The sequence below is a fragment of the Myiozetetes cayanensis genome, unplaced genomic scaffold (assembly GCF_022539395.1).
Source record: "Myiozetetes cayanensis isolate MyiCay16 unplaced genomic scaffold, myiCay2020 scf12, whole genome shotgun sequence".
NCBI lineage: Eukaryota > Metazoa > Chordata > Aves > Passeriformes > Tyrannidae > Myiozetetes > Myiozetetes cayanensis.
The window spans coordinates 8,757,773-8,779,329 of record NW_026086826.1 but is presented as its reverse complement, the minus strand read 5'-3'; the positions used below and the strand labels follow the sequence as shown (position 1 = coordinate 8,779,329).

General features: G+C 43.3%; 1 protein-coding gene and 1 long non-coding RNA gene across 4 annotated transcripts in view; one reads left to right on the top strand and one right to left on the bottom strand.

The window, feature by feature from the left end:
* The window catches only part of GLIS1 (GLIS family zinc finger 1), a 180,375-nt gene extending 161,708 nt beyond the window's left edge, over positions 1 to 18,667 (top strand). For both annotated transcript variants that reach the window (XM_050307576.1, XM_050307575.1), the window contains exons 9-11: positions 10,661 to 10,845; positions 15,550 to 15,717; positions 18,158 to 18,667. In XM_050307576.1, coding sequence (XP_050163533.1) covers positions 10,661 to 10,845; positions 15,550 to 15,717; positions 18,158 to 18,294 — 490 coding nt within the window. In that variant the 3' untranslated portion in view covers positions 18,295 to 18,667. The remainder of the gene's footprint in view (positions 1 to 10,660; positions 10,846 to 15,549; positions 15,718 to 18,157) is intronic.
* LOC126635891 (uncharacterized) overlaps positions 320 to 21,557 on the bottom strand; it is a 43,726-nt gene continuing 22,488 nt past the window's right edge. Inside the window, exons 2-4 of one of the 2 annotated variants that reach the window (XR_007627823.1) lie at positions 3,305 to 3,478; positions 2,984 to 3,083; positions 320 to 946 (exon numbers count right to left, since the gene is read on the bottom strand). This is a non-coding gene — a long non-coding RNA (uncharacterized LOC126635891). Of the gene's footprint in view, positions 947 to 2,983; positions 3,084 to 3,304; positions 3,723 to 21,557 lie in introns of those variants that run through there. The other variant, XR_007627822.1, reaches the window with a different exon arrangement.

The following is a 21,557-nucleotide window of genomic DNA, read 5'->3' as shown; positions in this document are numbered from 1 at the left end:
ATTTCTAAAGCACTTTGTGTTCTGTTACTGCTAATAGGAAAGGAAAGCAAAGACTTGACCAGAGTGAGGGCAGCAGACAGTTCTCCAGATTGAGGGGTCAGAAGCTCCCAGGTGGATTCTCATTCCTGCCTCTCGTGTCTCCTTTCCCCTTGAGCAGGAACACCATGCTGAGTGAGCTGAGCCTCACTGAGCTCCTGCTGCAGACATTCTAGTGCAGTGCAGATTCTCCCTTGGAGGAGACAGTGGGGCTGATTTATTTTTCCAGTGCTCATAGAACTAAGTGAAGTCTTTGCCCAAACACTGTAGTTAATATTCTACGACAAAATATGGGAATGAGATTATAACAGGTTTCTAACTGTGAGCCAAGCATCAGGGAATGGAGAGTGGAATGTATTTCTGAACAGTGATTTTAAAACAGGGCATCTAGTTTCATGACATAATTACTTGGAATTCTTCAGGATCTCAAATACCATTTTCTAAACTCAGTCTGCATTCAGCATTGTCATACCCAGTCCAAGATCCTTGTACTGTATTTAATGGTTTATGCTTACATTATTAATGACTGCTGAAATACAGCCCGTGCATGACATCTTAATTGCATGTACAGAAACTTGGTGTGAACTAATAGTCCTCGAGTTTCATTTAGCACGGTTTTGTTTAAAGCATTCATCCCTTTAACTGGGTAAAATCACTTAATAATCCAGTGCTTGGAGCCACTGGGCTGCAGGACTGTTCCCCCTTTGCTGTTACTCATATAACATACAGATGGTTCACAACGGGAAAGAATCACCCAGCCCTGCTCCATGTGAACTGCTCCGGCTTTCTGGCACACACGGAATGTTTGGGCTCATTTGTCAGCTGTCTCAGCGTTCCTGTTCCAGTCAGTGCAGAGGATTCCTGCCCTGTGAATCAGGACGATGACAAGGCTGGATCGCAGAGTCTGAGGCTGTGGAATGAACCAAGTGATTACTATCAAGAAATCTAATTACTGAGTCATCAAATATGCAAGACGCCAAAAACGACATGAGGCGGAGTACAAATAGTCTACTCAAGTTTGACATGAGATTCAGAATTTGATTTAAAGGCTTTTTCTTTTTTTTTTTACAAAAAAACCCCTATGTTAGACCATCCTTTGCCAAAGTCAATACCAAGTGCAGCAGTCAATTTTCCCAAATGGTTTGCTGAGACATTTAAATAGTTTGACAAAATTATCTAATTCACTTGAAAATGTTCTAACAAAATCTGACTTCATTACCAAATGTATTTATTCTGGCTTTATTCAATATGGAGGGCATTTTTTCAAATTCTGGTATGAAGTGTATGCTACACCAAAAAAAATTTACTTATATTGATATTAATTAAGCTGAAAGTGAGTGACTGAGAAATACTTTGGCATGCGGAAAGTGGGCTTGGCATGATCTGGGTTTAAATACATCTTTTTTACTTCAGGTAGCAAAGGTTTATTTCAGTGTTTCTTGTAGCATTTGCCATGTGTAATGTCTAACTGGGTTTCATTTTGCCCATTGCAGAAATAGCCTATTTTGATTTGTAGCAGAATGAAGACAGAAAAATAGCTTTTAGTATTAAATCTTGGGAGAATGTTGCACTTGGCTTCCTTTCTACTATTTTTTTAGCTGTTATTATCCAAGCCATCTAAAAGTGCACTTAGTTTTACTTGTAGACTATCCCTGTATATTCCAGTTGAGAATATTCGGTGTGATAAATTATCAGCTTAAGTGAAACTGATATGACTAAAGTTAAGTGAGTTTGAGTGGTGGCACCAAGTTTGGGATTTGCACCAATCTGGAGCAATGACCCAGCAAGGTCACTCTGTGGGCCCCGAACACGGTCCCTGTGTGTGTGACTGGGGCTCTGTCCCTTGTGCTGCCCCTGACAAACAGCCCTTCTGCTCCCAGCACAACCTGGGCACGGCAAAGAATGGCTGTATTGGGAAAGTGATGAGTCTCCAAGGGAAAGGAAACTATTTTTTTATATTCCTGTGGTAAATTAGGTCATTTCTGCTCTGTAAACACAACAGTAAATGAGGAACTAGCGGGATTAAGGCATCTGTGATGTCCGTAGGTGGTGATTAATGAGGACTCTGAACCCAAACTCGTGAGCCTGTAACATAAAGGACTGAGTAAGCCAAGCTTAGAGGAAGGTGCTCACACAACTCTCCTTTGCCTGGGCTTCTCACCAGCCAACTGCAGCCACCCCAAACCACAGCCCAGACCCCCCTGAAGTGACAGTGACCCATGCAAAAAATCACAAGAAACAGGACTTTAGGACTATTTAGTGAAAAGAGACATTTTAATCAGGCAGCTTAAACATCAGAATTTTTGTTTGCTTGCTTCTTAGCACCTGTTATTTCAAATACCACAGGAGTACTGAAATGTAAAGAGTTCTCTGTTAAAAATTTAGTCCTTCATTTCTTCTTACATAAAGTAACACAAGATACACAGAGGCTTCCTTCTGCCCAACCAAGGAAAACCAGATTTGAAATCCCTGATATTCTTAAGATTGGAACACAAAGGATAAAATCTTGTGTGTTATATGGGGGAGATTTTTTCAATGTGCTGTGCTATCCCCTTGAGCTGCCAGGATTCAGGCCAGGTAACAAAATACATTTGTGTTCCTAATTCTCATTACTTTAAGAGACAATTAGGTGTCTTAGCTACTTATGTCTAATTTTTATTAATCTTGTATGTGTATTAATCACGTTAATTAAGTTTGTGAGCTGATACAAATCAATTGACCAGGAACTAGGACATTGTTAGAGTCTTTGTAAGAAACAAATGTTTGCTCTCTACAAGTACTGTGGAGAACTAAATACCTACCCAGAGTTTCTAAGAGACCAGGGAGATCCATCCCTCATTCACTGTGGATTCCACTGGAGAATACTCTTCATTTATAACAGCATACACAAGTCAGTGTTTTAGCCTTTCTTTCAAAAGCACTAAAACCAATAACAAGAAACAGATACCTCTGACAGCTGAAAACATTTTCAGTGGAGGAAGCCAAGAACCCATCATAATTTATCTCGGTGTTTTGGATCTGAGCACGCAAAAGGGGCATCAGTACATCTGTGCAGAGAAAGAACAATGTACAGGTGGGCGCTGGGCTCGTGTAACAAAGAACAGCAGTGATTAAAAGCATCTGCTTTCCAGTCCCAAGTCATTTATCTCATTGTAGAAAATGTGATCAGAATTCATTTATAATCATGTCCAGATAGGCTTATACAGGTTTCCCCCCTCCCCACCTTAAAGCAAAATTAGCATTAGCATGGGCTTATTTCAGTGATTACCTGGATAAGGAGAACTCGGTGCCGGATCACGGGGTAAATACTGTTTGTCCATCGGCAGAGAGAGGTGGGCATGTATTTAATGTGTGTCTCTGAGAGGGCTGCATTGACACTCCTGAGAGGGCCTTCAGTAGTGCATCTCAAAGGAAGGGCCACGTTGCCTGCCCAGAGGAGACACTGTAAGGAAAACTATCTTAGAGTCAGAAATGAGAGTTACAGGAGAAGGTGGGGGGTTACAGGAGTCGCTCTAACTCAGAAGGCATTTCAACTGCATCCAACCAGAGCTCTTCTGCATTACTTTAATGATTTTAGCCATTACTGGTCTTACCTATATTTAAATTTATACTTAACACCTGTAAAACTGATTTTTTTTTTCAAACTTAGTTTTGCTTCTGAAGCAAAATGTGTGCTGTTAGATGTGAACGTTACACACCAAACACAATAGTTTAGAGTGGTGTAACAAGTGATGAAATCACTTGAACACCACCCACTATTGGGGTAGCAGCTTTCAGATGGCAAACTTGAAGAAAGCAGACATTCTGTACAGCTACCTGTACAGAATCTACCTGCACCTGGAAGCATCTTGCTGTGCTCTTGCCAGAGAATAATGACCTTAAATGACTGAAATCAGGTAGATCAGTCAGGCATGCAGCACAGGCCGGATAACGCTGAGCACACGGTCTCTGTGTTTGATTACATGTCTTTGTAATTGACTTCCTGGCAATCACTTGAACCTAAGGCAGTGCTTTTTATTTAAATATGTTTGGATGTTTCTTTGACCACATTAATAAGGATTTTCTTTCACTTTGAAATATATTTTCCTGCTAGATGGTTAGCAAGAATAAGCTTTCGAATTTCCCTTGCATACTCTTCATTTACAACAGAATACACAAGTCAGCGTGGCAGCTTCCAGAGTTCATCAACTTCATTTCAAAGGTTCTTGAACAAACCCTTACAAAGAAAAACATCTTATAGATTGGCACAGTTCCCATAATGGTCACTGTGATTAACTGCTCTGCGGGAATTGCACGTCTCAGGTCAGAACAATTGTAGAGATGCTCATTTAACATAGAAAAAACGTGTTTGTGTGAGTTTGTGTGGATGATGAAATGCATGACAGATACTGATTTAAGTTTTACACCCAATTCAGACATGTATTTGTTAGAAAAGATAGTGAGTATTTCAGGAAGTCCCTCTGTAGCTGAAGAGAAGGCCCACACAGAAATCCTCTGAGTGTACCAGGAGAGGACTCCTTTGGCTCCTCTGGAATTTTGAACATTAAATTGGTTTCGTGTCACTGTTGTTGGTGCTACTAAAAATATTCTAAAGCAATTAAATGACGTGAGACCCTTCATTCACACTAAAGACCCCGTGGATAGTGTTCTCCACGATGTCCATGAAGCATGATGTCCCTCTTCCTCCTCAGAGCTGAGAAGCTCCTGCACTCATTGCAGCACGTGTGGACCCTGCTCAGAGTGTGGGTGAGTGACAGTGCAGCACTGGATCCAAATAATCCAAGGCAGCATTCTGACTGAGAAACAGTATGTTGTGTTTATCTAAAATCTAGAAAAAGATTTTTTTAGGTTGCACTGCTGCACCTCACGGCAGCCGCCTCCCCACACTGGGCAGGGGCACTGCCAGAGTCCTGTCCTGCAGGCCCAGCTGGGCACAGCCCCGGGACTGGGGTGCTCAGTGCTCACAGAAAAGGGTGAGAAACGCAGTGATGCCCAGCAAGGTGATGTGCATTGAAGGATTTATTACATACCAGGGAGAGGGGGGGAAGAGGAGAAAGGAGGAAAGAGGGAAAGAAGGAAAAGATTCCTCACATTCCAGAAATGTAGCCAGAGGCACCTGGCAGTGATTAGTGCAAAGGTTCACCAAACTTCAGATAGAGTCTGTCTTAAAAAAAAAAGTCCAGAAAGAGTGAACAGTGTAACTGTTTCCTGAGCATGTGCTGACAGAAATTCCCGTAGGGCAGGACCCAGAACAGAAACACGTGGCAAGAGATTGGGCACTATCCAGAGACCTGATTAGCAGAGCTTTACACATCATTTTTAATATTAAGGGAAGAGTTGAAAATCGGTGTGAACTTTTTTTTTCCATTAAAAAAAATATCTCCTGGTCCTGGAACTGAATTGGGCTTTCTCACAATATCAGTAACTGTAAAGCTTGGGGGAGAGGTTTTATGAATGAGCTGGTTGGTGTGCTGGATCTTATGGCACAACCTCGTCTCATGGACACTCTCAGTCCTGTGACTGGCTCCAGTACTGTACAAGTCACTTCAGATAAAACCTGGAGCTGCTTGGCTTTGTGCTTTTTACCCTGGTGCTCTGTTGGGTACTTTTCTTCATATTAATATGAGTTAAAAATAATCCTCCAAGTCAAGATTGTTTGATATGGTGATATGCTGTGCATGAAACTTTGTTACAGAATGGTCTTATAACCAAAACACACAAAATGGTGAGATAAAGGATAGATGGTTTTCAGTCTGGATTTGGTCCCATTTCCACTGAGCTCAGTGGGTTATGGGTTGAGGTTCTTTGTCTGGCTGAGGAATCCGCCAATCAAGCCATCAAGTCAGTAAAAAAAATACCAAACCCAGACAGTTTTCATATTGGAAACATCCCTTAGATGTTTTCATTTGCAGTTACAGTTCATTCCTATTTATGATTCAGAAATTCGAGTTTTAATTTATTTTCATTATTTTTAAATTTTCATTTCCACTCAGTATTTACCAGTTATATACTGTGCTTTTGGCAGTCAAGGTCTGGTCATCTTAAAACTGTTATCTTAAAACAGCTTTGCAATTTCTTACTCTGTGTTAATTTGTCCTAGAACTGGTATTGAACAAAGACTGGATAAAGCAAAGTGTAAATCTGTTTCTTACTCAGACTAAGCACTGTGGGTGAATATAGAAAACACACTCAGCCACTGTGATAGAAAGAAGGAACAATCAGTATTGGTATGTATTCACTTTTTGGTTCTGATACTGGGACAGGACATTTGGTGTGCCTTGTGAAAATACACAAATCCTTAACAAAGTGCCTGCTTGGGGAGGCTGGGAATGGAGACAGGATGAATAATTCTAAAGCAAAGTAATGATACCTGTAGCCTTTAGGTGTCTTTTCTGTAGGTCACTGCTAGCTCGTGGTATACCTTAGTAGTTCCCTCACACAGGCCTCACTTGCAATTTAATATAAACTTTCACCATCCAAAATAAATTGTTAAAACATGATCCCAAGAAAATTTATATAAAAGTCTTACTGTTTGAGATTCCTAAAGCCATGCACCTATAAAGTGAGAGGAGGCCAGATTAATATCTTCTCTATTATGACTTTTGATTTTCTTTTTTAAAAAATCCTCCTGGTAAGACCAAGATTTCTGAGCATTCTCATTGATGTGACAAATGCTTTGCAGCAGAGCTGAGGAACTGCTTGTTGTCTGTGTCTGACACTTGTTTTAATGACTCCCTGTGGGTAGAATCCCACCTGACTGCAGGAGCTCCCACTGGAAGGGCTGTGGAGCTGAGTATTTTCAGGCAGTGCTGAGCACAGGGCAGGAATGTGCCCAGGACCACAGGCAGGGCGTGTTAAGGAGCCAGGGTCAGCTCTTCCCATAGCTTTCTGCATTGTGTGGATGAACGTGTCACATAAACAAGATTTTTCTTATTTTTCGACTGCCTGCTGATGCATCCTCAGGGACATGTTAGCTGTGCAAGCCCACCTGAAATCACAGTTCCCTCAGGATGGGTGTTGTGCCTTCAGCACCATCCTACATGTGAGGCTTCAAAGGGAATTTGAAAAACCCACAATAGCTGGTCGGTCATCCAAAGCTTGGCCTCCTTGGGCCATCACTTTACATCCTGAACCACAAGATTTGATTACCCCTGGCTTAGCATGGAAATGTTGGTTTTGGCCATTAAATTATTCAGTCCCTTTTTAAAAAAAATAGATATTTTGTTTGACTCTGTGGCTCCTGTGGCTATGAATGGCACAGGCCAGGGCATGCTGTGTGAGCAAAATGTTCCTTTTGTTCTCAGCCAACCTGCTTCTCTCCATGGTGCTCCTGTGTCTTGGACAGGGTGGAGAGGAGGCTGGTCCTCCACTCACCCCTGTATGGTCCTGAACAGAAATATTCCATACAGCCAGGAGCCTGCAAATGTAATGAATTAAGGAAGGATGAGGATTGATTTTAAATGCCTGTGAGACTATATATAGCTACATGTAGGCACTGATATATATTAAAAGGCCCCAAAAGGACCTGCAAATTTACAGTATTATACAAGTTACAATTAAGGTAAAATATATGGTGTATATTTATTATTACTATCCAAAGCAAAGCAAACTGTGGTTGTAGTACAGTATTAACAGGAAATGTGCAGGCTATTAGTTATTGAAACATACATGCCTGAGCTACTGCCTGGGAATTTTTAGTGTATCCAGCTGAGTTCCTGGTGAAAGTCGTTCAGTGTTTCGTCTTCCCCACAGAAAGCATCTCCTTTTAGGCTCTTTTCTGTTGCTAATGCATTATCTGTTTTATTTGTATCAGGAATGATTCCTCCTCGCTTTAAGCAGTCTGAGTATCACAGCAACCTAATTAGTAGGCAGATATTCAGCAGAGAATTAAAACCACAGCACTGGGAGCTGGACAGTTTAGCTGATGAAAAACCCCTCGAGCGTGCCAGAGCACATTCACACACGCACTCACACAGAGCAATATTTTAGGGACCAGCTTGAGCTGCAGGGATTGTGATGAATATTTTAAGGAGACAAATCCCCACGCTGACCACTTTTTCTAATGCAGGCAGATTTTCCTGCTGAGCAAGGCCCTTTTCCTAGTTTAAAACTGTGCCTTAACTTACAGGAAACACGTTAAATTCCCTGTTTGGGAGAGAGCGAGCGGAACGTGGTGGATTTTTTCTGTGACCTGCTGGTTCTGTGGAACCCTTTGCTGCAGAGGAGGCAGCCATGGTCAAGTGCTCCACGGAGCTTTCAGGGTTTCAGCTCAGGTTCCTGCTCCTAGGATACTGCTGCCCACAGCCAGCTATGTTTGCTGAGCTCCAGCTCCGGGGCAGCCGTGCCCAATGGGAGCAGCGAGCTGGCAGCTCCGCACTCCGCTCAGCATTCCCAGCTGGAGCAGGGCCTGCACCCCTCCGGCCTCGCAGGGGGATCTCACCTCCCTTAACCAGCCCACTCAAAGGCACAGGCTCTGTCACAACTGCTGAGCTCACACACAGGAAAAACAGGAATGCAGGAGAGTGAGTGGGGACAAGCACTGCTTTAAAAATAACAATAAAAACTGTTAAATTCTTCTCCCATGGTTTAAGATTTAAGTAGCCTCTGGGAGTAGTTAAAATGGGTAGGGAAGCTGGGATTTTCAGTATTCCCACAGCTGGATACCTAAGTGTACCATTTTTGTTCGACAGGCAACATGATTGCATAGAATTCAAAACCACAGTGGCTGCCCCATCCCAGCAAAGCTCTCGGAGCAGCCCGGCAGGTCTCCATGGGGTGCTGCATTTCCCAGCAGTAGCCAGGACAAGACATTTCAAGAGCAGGCAGAGGAAACCCAACACAGGCAGTTGCAGAGGACTCTCCCCAGAAGCATTTCCCTCCCCTATTCAGAGTGGTTTCTGGCTCATCCCGGCCTCGGAGTTTTTAGTACATCTTTTGTTTCTCTTTCAGATGTGTGTGTGGTCATTACCCATATAAATGTCACTATCATGAGCTCTCTTAGCTATTATCTTTCCAATGAAAACAACTGCAGTCTTTTTAATCTCCTTTCAGATAGAAGCATTTCCAGGCTTCTCGCGGCATTCCTGGCGCGTGGAGCGCGGTGTCTCCATGTGCGCCGTAGGAGGGGGCTGCTGACCGGGCTGTAATTCCCGATGCTGGAGCGAAGGCTCTGTGTGGCTCCCCGCGGATCGTGTCAGCCCTGCCCGAGTGCAGCAGTTCAGCACGGCAGAGCCCTTGCACAGGACACGGCTCGCAGCTCGCCGGGTTAAACCTCTGCGCTGCTGAGACCTGGGAGGAAAAGCTGCGGCCCCCCCCGGGAGCTGCCCTTGGCGTCGGGTGCTGCTGAGCAAATAAAGCCGGCAGTGCCCCCAGGGCATCCGCTGCTCAGCACCTCGGGCTCCGCAGAGCCACTGGGCTCTGACCTGAGCAGGGCACAGGTGGGCCCTGCACCCCCTCATCCCTTCTTGGCAGCTCTGCAGCCCCAGGCCTTTACCAAAACAGAAAACAAATAAGATAATTATTTTTGAGTTGCATGTTGGCTCTTAAAATTGGACTTAAGTCCTCTTTATTTCACATATTGCTGGTTAGTGCTTATTGGGAGCTGGGGTGTCTTCCTCACAAAAAACCCTGTTTTCCAGTTCTTACATATTTGATTGGAAAATATCCTTGCATTCACTCATTTAACAATCCTAGTTTAATTCTTCAGTTCAGTTTGGGGATATTCAGACTCTCCGTGGTTTATATTATTATGTCTTGTTTTCCTGCTTTGGGAGATGGAATTATTTCAGCATCGGATGGGCTTGGACTGGTTGATTTATTTAAGCTCCTTTTAATAGAGTGTTGCTGTGACAGCTTTTGGCAGTGTTCCTCTGCCTCTCATGTTAAATTTGATTAAGCTGTTGTCACCATTAATTCACAGTTCCCCTCTGTTTACCTCTTGCACACTCCTGTGTAGTGCTTAGCCCTGAGTCAGGCACAGCCTCACTCCCTCCCCAAGGCCAGTCCCAACTGCTCCGAGAAGCAGTCGTGTGAGATGGTGGCTGATGGTGTTTGGTGGAGGAAGGCACCAGTGAGAGATGTAATTTTGTTGTAGTTGATTATTTGTATGCCTGCAATGGTTTGTGCTCAGTAATTCTTTTTTCCAGCTTGGTGGAAACAACCTGCAGAGGTTGTTTTATTTCTGTGCCTTGGGTCCTGTAGCTGTGAAGTTTCCACAGGGTGGCTCTTAGACAGAGGTGGATTTTTCCAGCATTCTGGTGCTGCTCAAAGAGATGCTTTTTCTTTTTACCTGCATTTTCCACTTTCTTTTCTGGATGTGTATCTCAGTTCATGAAATTTTAAATTAAACCTGAGCTGTGTTTAAGTTGCTTACCGAGGAGTGGTGTCATTTTGAGCCTGCCACTATGGCTAGCACAGCAAATCATAAAGGAACAGAATTCATTTTCTAAAAGTCCCTTTTCCTCCTAGCAAATACCTGGAAGTAGCACTGCATTGTTGTCTTTTTTTGTTTACAATATAATTTGAACCTGTGGTTTGACTGTTATGGAAATAATGCCATTCAAGTACCTCATTCTCCCATACTGTGATGTGATATACGAAGTTTTCCTGTGTTTTCTTTTTCTAGGCTTGCTCCCAACATCATCTCTCCACTTGTCAGCCCCCTGAAAGCGTTAGTTCCACCGTCCCTCCTGCAGAAACACGGCTCCCCATCGTCCCACAGCCAGTCCCCAAACGGGCAGCAGTTCTCTGGAATTCCAAATACTCCTTACGCTCCATTTCAGAACCAGTCAGTACAGCAGGGAGCTCAAGGTAACTCTTCCCTCTTTGTTTTTCTTGGTTTTCTTTTTTAATTTTTTCTAGTTTCTGGCTGGGGAGAAAGAATTTATTTCACTTTTTCACGCCTGGCCGATACTGTCTGATGAAGGGACTGTCAGCATTGCAGTGGGAACTCCAGTTTTTGAACCGGATTGATGTCCATACAGATCAGATTTTTCAGGCAGGTTTGTGCTGCAGCATGTCATCATCAAGGGGAAGGCTGTCACAGCAGCAGATTTGCTGCGTTTATTCAGGTTTTGCAGTAGGTGGTGATGGCCATGCCACTCTCCTGACTTGTCGTCCAGCCTGGACAGTGACCCTGCAAGAACCATGTAGTCCCAAAATGGGCTGAGGCAAACCTGGACAGTTTCCTGCTCAGTCCACCCACAGTGGAGCACCAGACATGAGACTGGACCAAGAAAAAATACTTCTCCATTTATTACTTGGAAGTTTGGCATGTGTATTATTTTATATAATAATATGCAAATGCACTCTGTACAACTGCAGAGTGCCTGTGGGATTTGAGGACAGGAATGGGAGCAGCTCAGCAGCTGTCCCACTGCTTAATTTAAAACATTTTTTGTTCTGAATTACTCAGCCTTTTTAATTGGGAGCTTATATACCTATTCTGGAGTTCTGCTGAGGGAACTAATTAATGTTCCTGCAATTTTTGAGGCATAAATTAGCACGAGATGTTATTATCACAGATTCTTCCAGTCACAGGAGCTTGCATGTTTAAGAAATGTGTTACACAATCCAGATGGTGAGCTGCTTAAGCGTGGTAAATATTCCCAATAAAGAAGTGTGCAGGGATAGCCAAGCAGATAAGTTCATCCAGGCAGATAACAGCTCTTCAGGACTTGTTTCACAGCTGTACTGTCATTTCCGTAAGGTCATTTTTGGCTGTTGGAGTATCCCATGTGATCAGTTTACCAAGGGGGTAAAATGGGAGGTTTTGCTTTCTCTCACGTGCTGTGGGTGGAGCTGAAGCCCAGATCCCGAACACAGATCCATGGGCAGCTCCCAGCCGTGGTGGGGTTGGGTGTCCCAGCAGCTCCCTCTGCCCCTCTTTCTCTGGGCAGTGGCTTTGCTCTTTGGTTGGACAGGCTTAGGCTGAGGAGTTAAAGTGTATTATATTTAATGATTTGTGCTGAAGGAAAAACTAACTCAACCTGATGCTCAACAGATTATTCAATTTAAAAGGATTAACTCTGTAAGGGAAAAGTGGCAGATTTATGATAGCATATAATGATATATGATTATGTTGCTATAATGAGCTAAATAACTACAAGCCACAAGAGGAAAGTTTAGCAGCTCATTACTACGGCAGAAACAAATGCATAGACAGAACAAGTTTTGAACCACTTAAATAAATTGACTTTATTCCTTAAGAAAACCACATTTCCTTTTGAATGAATTGTTGCTTTCTAAGTGTTATGTCATGTGGTTTTGAAAAAGCAATAATTTTCCACTTTGGCCCAATGTTGAAGTATTATTATAAATTCATTATGGAAATGGTCATTCCAAAATCAATTTTGATTAGCAGCCTTTGAAACCAATTATCTGTAACCTGTGCTTAGCTGTACTTGCTCTACATCTTGGGTTTTTTTCTTTTGCATCTCAGTTCATTAATAGCACATTTTCCTAATGGAATCTGTAATAATTTGGGAGTTTTGAGCTTTTGCCAAAAAAAGGAACACCATATAAACCCAGTGTAGAACTAGGCATCTGTACAGAAGCACATAAACATTGTGGAAGTGGAATTCTTAGGGGATGGCAAGTTTCGTCAGGCTGGCAGCAGAAATATTGATAATGAAAGAATAAGCTGGCATTATTTATGTGCTCAAACCTAGATGCAATAAGGTCACATGGAAATTATTACATGCTGAAAGAATTTGGCAGGCAGTGGAATCCTGTAGTTATTTATACCTGACATGATTTCTTGTCAGAAATTTTATGGAATTTGAAAAGTGGAGATTTATTTGCAAATACGTGTAAATGACATGACATAACAAGATGGCATTTAATAGCCATATTCCAATTATTTGCTCATTACATCATTCCTTTTAAAGCTGCTTGAAGTTTTAGGCTGTGCCTTAGAGAAGCAAGAAGCAGCCAGTGCACCGTGTGAAGTGGCTAAATGCAGCTTTGCTGTCACAAATTATTTCAGAGCAAAATTTTAACTAAATGTTATGTTTGGAACTCAGTTTATTCCTTTATGAACTGTTATATTTCTACGTCTACTGTACATAAAACATTTAATAGTGATCCTTTAAAACTGACAGGGCATTTAGTAAATTATTCACTTGAAAATTAACCTCAGAAAATTCTTGATTTAAATCAAGACTGAAGGAAAACCTGAAATCCATGTGGCAAAAAAAATATTGCTGAAACACTTACTGCCGAGTTGGTACTCCAGATTTGCTCTCCTAGAAGGGGCAGGGCTGCCTGCACCAGACCAGCCTTCTTGCTTACTCTGTGTTTTAACCCTCAGATGGAGTCTTTTGGAAGAACTTATAAAAATGCTCCCTGCTTAGTTTGCTCTAATCAACCATATGTGGTTGTCAATTGAACCCTTGGCTGTGGGATTTGAATCATATCTTAATTATTGGTATTTTCTGTGTGAAGCATTTCAAGAAATCTAAAGGAACCACAACTAATGGCACGAACCCAAAGGGTTGGAAGTCCCATTCACAGTGTCGTGGTTTGTTTTATCTGACCCCTGTTCCTGCTGCAACATTCCTCATTCCCTGTTTTTTTTTTGTTTGGCTCCTGCATTTATCACACCTGCAGGCACGTTAGAGCAGGGAAGGTGCACTTCTCTGTATTTTCTTTGGGAAGCACTCAGCAGGAATTCAGTGCTGGCGAACCCAGCAGGGCAATAGCATTGGCATTTTCCTACACCAGGTCTCCTCATCGGATAGGACAGAGAAAATACACACCATGCCTTCCCTAGGAGTGACGTCAATAGCAGATATTCTGGAAAAAGTTCATTTTTTAACTCTAGAAATACATCTAAGTGCTCTCTGCACCCAGTTGTACCTCCTCTGAAGCCAAGTGTCTCTTTTTTTTTCACTGCTCATCTTGAAAAGGTGTATTTTTAGAAGGCTTCCAGCAGAGAGTTTGTGTCTTGTCAACAGAAAGGTCAGGATAATTATCAAAGCCAATCAATAAAGCACTGTACCTAAACCCACATCAAAAGATGGCTTTGCTCCCTCTCATAAGAGCTCTTTGGTTCTTCGAGCCAGACTCTCCAGGCAGTAAATAGAGGTGGCTGTCTATTTATTCCAGGGAAGGACATGCATCATTTAATACTCAGCTTTCCAAATTTCTGGGCCTTCTCCAACTTAGCAGCAAATAGGACCAGCCTTGGTACAGCGTGTGTAGAGTCTTTATATCTAATAAAGTCATCTGCTAGTACTTCACCCATCATGGAAATCGGGTATTTTGTGGGGGAATCTCTTGCTCTCAAAAAATTAATCATCTAATCCTTGCAGATTCTGCCAAAGCACATATTAAACTGTGAAACTTAAATGCAAATCTTTCACCACTCAACGACTTCATTGCATTTCTACTCAAGAATTGCCTCACTTGGCCTTATTTATGACACCTTAAGCAGCATGACCAGAGCGAGCAGACCCTGAGCTTTGCCTGGCGCTTGATATGAGTGTGTGGAATGCACCTGGAATCAGGAGGAGGTTATTGAGGAAGGAGCAAGGAAGAGAATTAAATCAGGCCATGGCTGGTATGAATCTTGTGGCATGCACTGGGATCATCCTTATGGGAGCAAATAATTTCTTTTTAGGATGTTGGCACAACTTGTAAGTTGTAAAACTCCTGCCTCAGCAGTTCTTTTGTCCCTTACTGTTAAATATCTTCTTCTGTTGTCTAAAACTCACTCACAGCTTCTGATGGCAAGACCCAAACTGCTGGGTATTGGTAATACAACACTTTTTAAAAAAAGCAGGATGTCAGAAATGTCGGGTATGTGGGGAACAGAAGTTCAAACGTGCCCCAAAAGCAGAAAGACCAAGGCAGATCTGTCTCAGCACCTTCAGAAGCAGAACAGCCTCTGGCTGAACTCAGTCTTCACCTGACATCCATCTGCAGTCAGTCCTGCACCTCTGGTTCGATTTTACCTGCAGACTGTGGCCCCTGTGTTCAGCGAAAGGGGCTGCATTTGAATCAAGAGCATCTGAGAAAGGAGGGGTTTAAGGTACCCATAAAGGTCTTTCAGGTAACAGTGCTGTCTTCAGAACACACACAGATGGGAAAAGACTTCACTCAACTGAAAACAAAGCAGTGCTCTTCATGTAAATATTGCATTGTTGCATTTAAATTAACAGTAACTCATTATAGAGACAGTTCCTTAGGATCTGAGCATCCTGGATCTGATCCAGTGGAGCACTTCCTCAGCTTTGAACCAAGTGGGCTGTGTGACTGCTGATCAGTTGCTTGAAATGCAGCACATCCTTGAGATCTGTGCTCGATGGGGATCACAGTCCACGGCACCTCGTGGGACTGAGTCTGGTTCAGCTCTTCTGTTTAAAGCTCTCACTTTACAGAGCAGCACGATCATCTTCCCGTAGTTAAACCCAAGGAACTGAACCTCCCCCAACAGTAATGGAATGCTGTGACAGAAATGGAGCCAGTACCACTGCAGTAGGGTTAAAATGTGTGTGCAATATCTGCTTTCAGGTTACCAAGGCAGCTTTCACTCCATACAGAACTGTTTCCACTATGGAGACTGCTACAGAACAATGGACCAGTCTGTCACCAGTGATGTGCTCACGGGGGAATCCCATTGCTTCAACCCTCTGAGGCAGAATGGCTATCACATACTCAATGCACCTTTAGCTTCAACAGGTAATTTATTCCACCAGTAAAGAACTATCTGTGTGATGTTTCCAGCAGGAGGGGGAAAGAAGACATTTTTATAGTCAGTGTTATTGTAAAAATATGTTTGTATAAAAAAATGAAACTCATTTGCATCTGTAAATATCCCAGAGGGAAAGCAGGAGGTTTTTTTCTCTTTAGTCCTGCCCAATTTGACTGATGGACAGAGTCTTCTTCTGGTGGATGCCATAGGCAACACACACCTTCAGGAGAGCTTGGTAAACAAGGCACTTCTCCCATTTATTGTGTGGTCAAAGTTATAATTGCTAGATTACTATAATGCTTTAATATTTTAGTATTCTTTTCTTTTTCTACTTTTAAAACCACAATTAAGAATGGTCAGAATTACTGAAATCAAAGAAAATGTGAGTATTGTCATGAAACACAGCCATTTGCCAGAGTCTCTACTGATGTATCCCCAAGGAAGTTCTCTCCCTGTCTGTACTCAAGAGGGCGTCTCAGTTAAGGACGAGATGGAAACATATCTTTAAATGCTTTTTGAAATGGGGCCTGAGTCAGACCACAAAATTAGAGTTGACTTCCCTGTTTGTTTTGTATTAAAGGAGACTGTTCAGAGGGAGCGTGCACGCATTTGTCTGCCGCTCCATTCTGGAAAGTGTGTGATCAGAAACCAGCACAAGGGAAACATTTCAGATGACATTTCAGCTTCAACTTTGAATTCTTTAGTGTTATTCATAGTTTGATGTCGCTGAAACATAGTTCTTTTTTCATGTTAACATCAAATTTCAAGTTTAGATTGACAGCCTGCAGTATTTAAAGAACAGACTAAATAAACTTTCAAAAGAAGTTGTAGCAGCAAAGAATAATACTGTGGCAAGACACCAACTTCAACAACAGTTGATTTTTCTGTCTGGGCCTAAACTATCATGAAATGTTTCTGTTTAATATTTTTGTTTTTAGAGTGGTTATTGAGGCATGCAAACACTTAAAAGGCTGAAACATAAACATATATGAAATATATAAATCTCATCTCATCTTTTAGCGTGTAAAATAGAACCATTCAGGTTTGCAAGATTCATCAGGGCTACACATTAATTTTTTTCAGGCTTTTATAGCACCATTAATATTAAATGAGATCTCATCTCGCAGGAATGCCAAATGACTGGCAAACAGCTGTTCCATGAATCACATTAACAGTCAATAAATTTTTATTTTCTGTTCGGGACGTTGGATAGTTTACTCTATCTGCAATCTAATAATGATTTCTGGGGTGTATGCTTATCTTGGGTTTTGTCCATCTGTGGTTGTGTATCCACCCTGTACACAGGCTCATCAAATACAAATTAGCATAACATAAACACTCGCAAAACGTACCAAAATACCGGGCACTGCGCTTGGCCGGCACCGCACGGGGCAGATCAGCAGGCCGAGTTCATCCTCCAGAACCTCTGGACGTTCCCTGTGTGCCAGATCTCTGCAGACAGCACAGTCTGACCTGAGAACTGACACTGAAGTAATACGTCATAGGAAAATGCAGGAATGTAAATAAGTAGGGAGTTGGTCTCAAACAGTCAAAACGTACCTGCGGGTAGAACACCCATCATGGAGCCAGCAGGTCTCTCTGTGTCCAGGGCTGGCTGGGTAAGGTGCAGGGTCTGTCCCTGGCTGGGATGTGATGCTGCAGTTTGACTCAGCCCTGCCCACACACACCTACCTGCAGAGCTGTAGGCAGGTGGGAAAGACAAGAGAAAGGGTAGGAGGCAAACCTGCTCCTTCCCACAGGGATGTGCAGCTCGGGAGGTTTGCACAGGAGGTTTTCCACAGCTGTGGAAGTTTGGCATCAGGAGGACAGAGGAGGACAAAGGAGGACAGAGAAATTCTCCCCCTCCCCAGTGTCTTCCTGGTAGCCTGGCAAGCAGCAGCCAGCCCAGCCTGGGGAGGAGCCAGCGGGCTTTGGTGGGCTGAGGTGCTCAGTTCCTTCCACTGCTGTGACCATGCCTGCCCCAGCCACTCTTCCGCAGATCTGCACTGTGTGGGGAGCCACTGAATGGAGGATCCGGATTTCTTCTGGATCTTAGGAGCAGCTGGGAGGCACATGGAGCATTTTCCCCAAGTGCTGTTAAAAAAGGAAATACAGAACAAGAGGAGTGCATCACTTGGGGTGCACACTTAGTAGGATCCTTGCCCACTCAGTGTTTGACATCCTATTCAGATAATGACTGTGTAGTCCCAAGGGAGCCCCACTCTGATACTTGCACTTCACTGTGGCTTTCCACAGGTGGGAGCTGCAGCTCGTGAGCACAAACTCCCCTGGAGATCAGCCAGGGTGTGCATCTCCTGGGTGAGGCTTTGATGGCGAACCCCCGTGTTGTGGGTAACGCTGTGCTGTCCCGTGTGATCCCGGGCCTGTGGCACTAACTCCTGTCCATCCCCCTTGTCCCACTTCCAGGCTATGACACAATCCCTGAGGCACAGTGTGTATCCGAAGACATGGTCTCCAGTGGGACGGATGAAAATGGGTTCTTCCAGAACGGCGCCTTTGATCACTGCTTGAATCACATTCCCTCCATCTACACAGATACCTAAGGCAGCGCTGACCTTGTTTCCTTTACTATACCTATACCTGCGTATGTAATAACAAAGGTGTTGTTCAAGTACTTTTATTTAGTCTGTATCCTTATATGTGCTCATTTAAATGAACACCTCACATTTACCAAACCATTTTATACATGAATAGTCTGTCTAAGATAATATCAGAGCCTGTTCCTTTGCTGTGGCACTTTGAAATTCATGCTTTAAGGGAATGAGGAGCATTTCAAGCAGCTTGTTTTGTAAGTTCTCTCAGTAAAGTGTAAATGTAAATTATATAATAAACTTGTAAAGAAGAGCTTTTTCATCTTGGAAAGTATGTTTCCATTTGAGAATGTTGTTCCCTTTAATCAGTTTTCATTTAACTTGTTGGTCAGTTCTTCTCTTTTTTTCTTTTTTTTTTTTTTTTACTAAAAGGATTTTTTTAATCACAGACCTCATGTATATAAAGATCTACATTTGCTCAGCTGGTTTTGTATTTTCAGTTTTACAAGAAAGCATTAAAAACTAGAAACAAGTGTACTGTCGTTCCTTAACACAACCTGTCTCCCTGATAAATCCTGATAGTACATTATTTAAATGCCTGAGATTGATTTGAACAAAGCAGTGACATTTCAGTCACTGTGACATTAAGGCAGCCCAAGTGAAAATGATGAAAACCAAGGGCTTCCAGCAGAACAGGCACCACCTGCAGCAGTTTGGCTCCCTGTCACTGTGGTTGTTTCCTGGCCTAGTGATGATTCCTGGGAGAGACGGGCATCCTGCGGGGGCCCCGAGCTCCCAAGGTGTGCCAAGCGGGCATGTTGGGCCTGAGCTTCTGAAAGTGTCCCTGTGGGTCTGTGAGAACAGCAAGGAAAAACTACCTAAACAAAATAAAAAATGCTTCCCATTTACAAACCACTGCAAGCTGGGCTTAATAAGGGAAGTCCAGACTAAGCATCAATCCGTGCCTGCTCCGTTACAGCCCAGAGTTACCCAAAGCTGCCACAGGGCACCACTGAAAAGCCCGACCTGCTTTGAAACCAGGCAGTGACTGAGGGTGGGACTTCCCTTTCTTCATCTCTTCTCCCCCCAGAAATGGGAAACACAGCTCAGGTCCAGCATGACACCCGTGTCCCATCCCAGAACGCTGCAGCCCCTGCAAACGTGGGAAGCCCCTGGATGCTGTCCCACCACAGCAGCCCTGCCCTGAGGCTGATCCAGGCTGACCACAAAGCCGACATGGATGCACTTGTTTCCCCAGGGCCTGCTTGCACCTTGTCAGTGCACATGAAGGGGCCTCTGTATCCAATTTAGCTTTCTGTCCTCAAGAAATTTGAATGAAATTCAGACATGCAGGAAGTTTTACAGTTAGTCACTACAGAACAAGGTTCAAAGGGTTATGTGACACCCCCCCTCCTTCCATAAAGGGTTTCTCAAGATCTCTGGCTCTCAAGGACAGCCAGGCCCAGCTGCAAACCCGTTAATTGTGGCTGCCTGGCCTGGCCCGAGCAGCCCCTGGCAGCACTGACTCATCATTCCTCTCCCAGAATTAAAATCCATAAAGGCTCCAAATTGTGCCTTAAGCCTACACACGTGGCTTTGCTTCTGATCACTGCCACATTTGGCTTTCTGTCCTGTTGTTTGTTTATTCTGATGCATCAGAGTTTGGGGTTTTTATGGTCTCAGACGTAAGTGGGCAGAACTCTTTCCTAGAGCATTAAACAAGGAGGCAGGTAGCTTAACAACTGCCAAGCAGGAAAAACTCTTAGAGCTTTTGAAGGAAGACTTAGAAAAAACATATCCAAAGCCCAACAACGCTGTAATGTCTGAGACAAAAACCAAAATAATTCCTGTGCTTCAATTAGCTGGAAACACAAAAAGGAAATCGTGTCTTAAAAACAAGATTAATTCAATTTCCTAAAAATGAAATAAATTCTTCTAAAAATATAAACCAACCAAACCTAAACATATTTGATCAATTACAAAAATATTTATGTCACAACAACCAGGCTGTTCAAAACCACACAATGATTCACAAAGGTTTGGGAAACATAAAGCGTAGCAGCTGGAGTGATGATTTAATTCCACAATCTGCGTGAATCAGGTTTTCTGTAAATTAAAAGGACAGATTCAGAGAAATGCAAAGGCACTCGTTTTGAGTCTGTGGGGTTTGGAAAGTTATCCATAATAAAACCATTAAAGTACACAATAGCCCAAGTTAATGGTTACTCGTGTGCTGTGTAGTTCATTATTGCCCTTTATTACATGTGAGTAGGGAAGTATCTCATGTAAGCTTTTCCTGAAGACACAAAGAAACCTTTCAATGGAATTTACTGCTTGGCAAGTTTCTCGTGGTGGTGCTGTAAAACCCCCACCAACTACTACGTATAATAACTGGGGTAAGGCTTTATATATAATAGTAGAAAATTATTACCCTGTGGAATTGAAATGGAACTGCTGGTTCAAGTTGACTGTCAGATACTTTCTCAATCTAAGCAACAGAATTCAGCTAATAAATTACAACAGTACTTTATAAATAGCTACAAATCATTTCCCCAGTGACTGAAAACCCCATTCACCCCTGTGTAGGTACTCTGTGTGCACGCAGGACGCTTTAGGAACGACTGAAATAAGATGACCTTTAGTAGCTGATCAAGCTGGGAGAGAGAAAATGAATCTCAAGTTGACACTGAAGCACTAAGGCTCTTCTCTGGGCTCTCCACCAGCCAGGCTGTGAGCCAAATATTCAGCAGGACTTCGGAGCTTTTAATGTGATCAGGTTCAAGCTTTTCATTTAATAGAAAACCAAAATGCTTGTCCTGTTGCCGTTCAGTGCTGCAGCACCTCACAAGCTGCAGGAGTGACCGTGAGAGGCGCCTTTGCAGGTGAGCTGAGATGTGCACACAGAGTCACAGACCGCGTAGGCTGGGAAGGACCTCCGAGACCAGCGAGTCCAGCACGTGGACAACACTGTTTTAGTGGCCTCATTCCGATGGGGCAACACGGCCCAGGAATGTGCAAGCCCAGAGGCTCAGGTGTGCTGCAGGAATGGCTGCAGCCCGGGGCAGGGATCGGATTTGCCCCCACGGCAGGAATACAGGCACTGAGTGCGCACTCAGATCGTACTTACGAACACAGCAAACAGCAGGAACAGCTGCTGCTTGTGGGAAGGCTTCCCTGCTCCTGAGATTGTCCTTTCAACTGGACACATTTCGTAAATGGTAAAGTCCAAAAAACCAAACAGCAGAGCACACCAAGAGCACCGGTTTGACACTGCA